The sequence below is a fragment of the Coloeus monedula genome, assembly GCF_965178545.1.
Source record: "Coloeus monedula genome assembly, contig: HAP1_SCAFFOLD_672, whole genome shotgun sequence".
Classification (NCBI taxonomy): domain Eukaryota; kingdom Metazoa; phylum Chordata; class Aves; order Passeriformes; family Corvidae; genus Coloeus; species Coloeus monedula.
The window spans coordinates 21426-25912 of NW_028120306.1; the positions used below are offsets into that span (position 1 = coordinate 21426).

At 62.4% G+C, this 4487-nt stretch overlaps 1 protein-coding gene across 1 annotated transcript; it reads left to right on the forward strand.

The window, feature by feature from the left end:
• Positions 1-986: 986 nt before the first annotated feature.
• Positions 987-2856, forward strand: LOC309585855 (serine/threonine-protein kinase pim-1-like; the record flags this gene model as incomplete). Its single annotated transcript, XM_082303686.1, has 5 exons — positions 987-1049; positions 1141-1191; positions 1507-1873; positions 2252-2428; positions 2753-2856. The coding sequence occupies exons 3-5, from the start codon at positions 1528-1530 to the stop codon at positions 2854-2856; spliced, it is 627 nt and encodes a 208-aa protein (XP_082159812.1). The 5' UTR covers positions 987-1049; positions 1141-1191; positions 1507-1527.
• Positions 2857-4487: the final 1631 nt, after the last annotated feature.

The following is a 4487-nucleotide window of genomic DNA, read 5'->3' on the forward strand; positions in this document are numbered from 1 at the left end:
AGGGACCCGCCATCCAGGCAAGAAGCTCAGGCTGTCAGAGATCCTCCATCCTGCCACGAGCCTCGGCTATCTCTGACAGCCTCTATCCCCCGCAGACACTCAGTGAGACCTGTCAGCCTGCAGAAGGTGCAGAGCCTGTGGACAGGTCTCCCAGCTCCCTTGGACTCACGGACTTCAACAGCACGGGCGCAACCCTGACAACTGATGTGGCCAGGGAAAGCCCAGAAGTCCAAGTGGGAGCCCAGCCCGATCCAGGGGAGCCTTCTCAGGAGCAGGTGGCAGAGCAGCAAGTGAGCTGGAGCCAGCAGTTGCCAGCCCACAGCTCCCAGGACGCTGTGCCGGCTGTGCCAGCTGGCAACAGCCCGTGCCTGGTGGCGGAGACGACCCTCAAGGGACCCAGGAGGTTTCTCCATCTCCAGGAAGCTGCTCCGAGACGGCCACCGACTACCAGGAAGGCCTTTCTGGTAGCAGGTGAGATCTTCTGAGGAGCTGTCTGAGGCTCCCTCGGGGCTCTTGAGGGGCATCCCCAGGCCAGGCCAGGGCGCTTGAGAGCAGCAGAGTCTCTGGCTGTTTCCAGTGCTTCTGAGGCCACGGCTTCAAAAAACCCCTCTCTGGTTTGCAGCTGCTCCTGACACCCCCCTGTGCGAGTCCTCGGGCTGTAGCCCCGGCAGTCCTCAACAGCAGAGTCCAGCCCACGACGCCGGGGACAGCGACGGTGCCGCCCTGCCCCGCTGCCCTCCGGCTCTTGCAGCCGCCTCTGCGCGCTCCCCTGCCCCAGCTCTGCCGCTCGCCAGCCCGACGGCTGCAAGGCGGTGGCCGCTGCCCGGCGCGCAGCAGGAAGCAGGTCAGAGCAACGTGGCCCGCGGTGGCTCGGCCCGCTTCACTCGCGGGCACTTGGCCGGGGGGGCCCTGGGCGCAAGGCTGATGGCTCGGTCTCGGTCGCAGGGCAAAAGAAGAAGCTGCAGGAGCTGTACCAGCTGGGCCCGCAGCTGGGCAGCGGTGGCTTCGGCACCGTTTTCTCGGGCATCCGCCTCTCGGACGGGAGCCCGGTAGGTGGCCGGGACGGCGGGGCGCGGGAGGAGGGCCAGGGGCGGGGCGGGGCAGGGCTTGAGCTCAGCCCCGTCTCTCGTGGGCTTGCAGGTGGCCATCAAACGCGTGGCCCGGGAGAGCGTCCTGCAGTGGTACGAGCTGGTGAGTGAGCGGGGCCACCGCGACAGAGCGGGGCGCGGCGGGCAGGGATAAGGCCGGGCCCCGAGGGCGGGAGGCGGCGCAGGGCGGGGGGAGCGGGCGTGGGCTCAGCGTGCGAGCCGGAGCACGGCGGGCCCGGGGATGCCGAACACCGGTGGTGGGGCCGGGCAGGGGGGCACCCCCCAAGCATCCCCTGGGCGGGAGGAAGCCCAAGCACCAGGGAGGCTGCCCAAGGGGGCACTGGGGCATCCCAGGCGCGGGGCAGCGGAGGCACAGGGCAGCATCAGGCCTGCTGGAGGCACTGTCTCCTCCTCACAGCCCGACGGCACCCGTGTTCCCATGGAGATCGTGCTCATGGAGAAGGTGGGCTCTGGCTGCCACAACATCATCCAGCTCCTCGACTGGTTTGAGCTGCCTGACAGCTTCCTGCTGGTGATGGAGCGTCCGGAGCCATCGCAGGATCTCCTGGCCTTCCTGCTGGAGCAGGGGTTCCTGTGCGAGGAGATGGCGCGCTGGCTTTTCTGCCAGGTGCTGGAGGCCGTGCGGCACTGCACCGCCTGCGGCGTCCTGCACCGGGACATCAAGCCAGAGAATCTCCTCGTGGACCCGGAGAGCGGCGACCTGAAGCTCATCGACTTCGGTTGCGGCACCTTCCTCCAGGAGCAGGCCTTCACGCAATTTGCCGGTGAGCCCACAGGCCGGGCCCTGCTCCCAGTGCCAGGCACTGCACAGCCCCATTCCCTCCTGGGCTGCGGGGTGCGGCATTCAGCCGGCTGCCGGCTGCCCTTTGGCACGGGCCAGATGCTGTGCCCCAGGAGCCGGCTGCCAGCCCTGCCCACAGAGGGGGGCTGCCGAAGCCAGGCCCCGGCCGCTCGGCTTGGCAGGCCTGCAAGGGCTTGGGCTGCTCCGCTGGCCTTGTTTGCCTTGCAGAATGGTTTCCTGGCTTTGGCCAATTGGCTGGGGGACGCCCGGTGGCCTCGGGGAGAAGTTGTGGCCACCGGTGCAGCCCCTGCTTCTGGAAGCCAGCAGCCTGCGCCTGGACAGCGCTGCCTGTGTCCCCTAGGAACACACATGTACAGCCCACCCGAGTGGATCTGCCTTGGCTGCTACCACGGCCATTCGGCAACCATCTGGTCCCTGGGCGTGCTGCTGTACGTCATGGTCTGCGGGAACATGCCCTTCCAGGAGGACCGTGACATCGTGTCGGGGCAGCTCTTCTTCTGGCAGCAGGTCTCTCCAGGTTGGTGTCCGGCCTCAAGAAGGCAGGCTTTGGCAGATGGCACCGCGCAGCCCAGCGTGGCCCTCACGCAGCTCCGCGGGAGGCCCATCTGCCCTCAAGGGCTGGCCGCAGGCGGCGGCCCGTGACAACAGGGTCGGTGTGGCCCGCTTGGCTGAAGGAGGTGGCGCGTGTCCTGCCGTGCCACTGTCCCGCAAAGGGCAGAGTCAGCCGGGAGGCCGGCACAGCTCTGAGCACACGCAGCACGGCCCGGGCCTTGTGGGCACCGGGAGCAGCTGGGCAGGAGCCTTCTGCAAGTGACCGGCGCTTTCTGGCTTCTCTCCCCAGAGTGCCAACATCTGATCCGCTGGTGTTTGTCCAAGCACCCCGCGGACAGGCCAGCGCTGGAGGAGATCTTGCGCCACCCTTGGGTGCGGGGCAGGCGTCTTTGATGCCTTGCCAGAGCCTCTGCAGCACCCGGTTACCGAGTCCCACGCAGGACTGAGGGCTCGAGAAATAAAACAACCACAAGCCCATGCCGCGGTGTCAAGTCTGGTCCTGGTTAGCAACTTCAGCTAAAGAACCCTCTTGGGAAAAGGGGTAATCAGAGTGTTCCCTTCAGCCTTTGTCAAGCTTTTGATGCCTTTCCTCAAGGCATCATGGCAGTTTTGTGTCTTCAAGCACAGGCTGTAATACAGGCCGGAGGGGCTGTAACCAGCCAAGAAATGCATCAGTGAAACAACAGCTGCCCTTTCAAACTGACGCGGCCACTTGGGTTCACCAGAAGTGATACGTGGGCTCATGTGTGCATTCCAAGGGCCAGTGGGTGGCAGGGACAGAGATGCTGCTCAGGTTCCAAAGCTGTGACAAAAAGCAGAAGCACCAAAATGTCATTTCAGGTCAAGCCCTAATGAACTCTTGCTCTTTCTTCCCCTCACACTGGCAGCAGGCAAATGCAGCCCAGTCTGCCTGGATTCAGGGGACAGCAGCGTCTACAGGAGCTGCGCAGGGATGCGCAGATGCCAAAAATGTCTCTGGGACAGATGGACACCTCCAGCAGGCTCAGCCTCCCTCGCTGGGGCAGGGAAAGAGAGTGAGGGGACCCCCGCTGCAGAGGAAGGAGCGGCAGAGAAAGTGATCCCTAGGGACTCCAAGGGAACCCCCCTGGTGTTACCAGCCTCTAACCCCGTCTCACATTCGGGAGTTGTGTTATGTAACGGAGCGATTCTTGGTAACTTTGTTGCACCGTGTAGCCCAGAGCTTTAGAACACTGGGGGGAAGGAGTGGTATTTCTCCCCAGCTCCCTTCTGGAGACTTTGCTATGCCAACAAAGAATCACTGAATGCTCGTAGCACCTCCTGGCCAGCAAGGGAGGGTTCTCCCTGCACTTGTGCACCCCAATACGGTATATTTTTGTCAGCTCTGAATTTTCCCTTCTCCTCCTTCAGGATGAGAAAAAAGCCTGACTTTGTCTCTTAGCTTTCCTGCTCATGCACAACTGAAAGCTGTTGACATCCTGGACTTGCTCCCATGGTGTTGGGCCCATTGTGCCCCTCCCAGATATCTTCCTCTACCCTAAAAACAACTGATGGAGATGGAAAGTGCAGTAACCAGTCTCGTTACAGGAACAGGCCCGGGTGCCAGCTACAAATCTGTGCTACCTTCTGTCTACTGCCGTGACCTACCGAAACAGGGGTCGGTAAAAAAAAGGGTTTTTTCATAAAGAGCGCCTGCTCTTTCATTTTTCTTTTCTTTTCTGAGGGCTGCCAACCCTCTTGTGCCCTGAATGGCTCTCCAAGTCTCTACCCAAAGTCCTGACCCAAGCCGTGATGCTTCCAGCTAGGATCCCACCGTGAGGGGATGGCGAGAGTCCTGTGTGTCAGCCCTGGTCTGGAGGCTGAGCTGGGGGTTACAATTATCCCTTTTCCGATGGCCTGTGAGCGGTGACTGCCAATTCTCCAAGGGCCGTGGCACGTTTCCTCCGGGAGCGGGAGGTCCATTGTTACAAAGCTTCCTTTTTTACAGAGGAAACATCTTCAGTTTCATTTTCTGCCTGAAGTGGAAGAAGAAACATGACTTACAG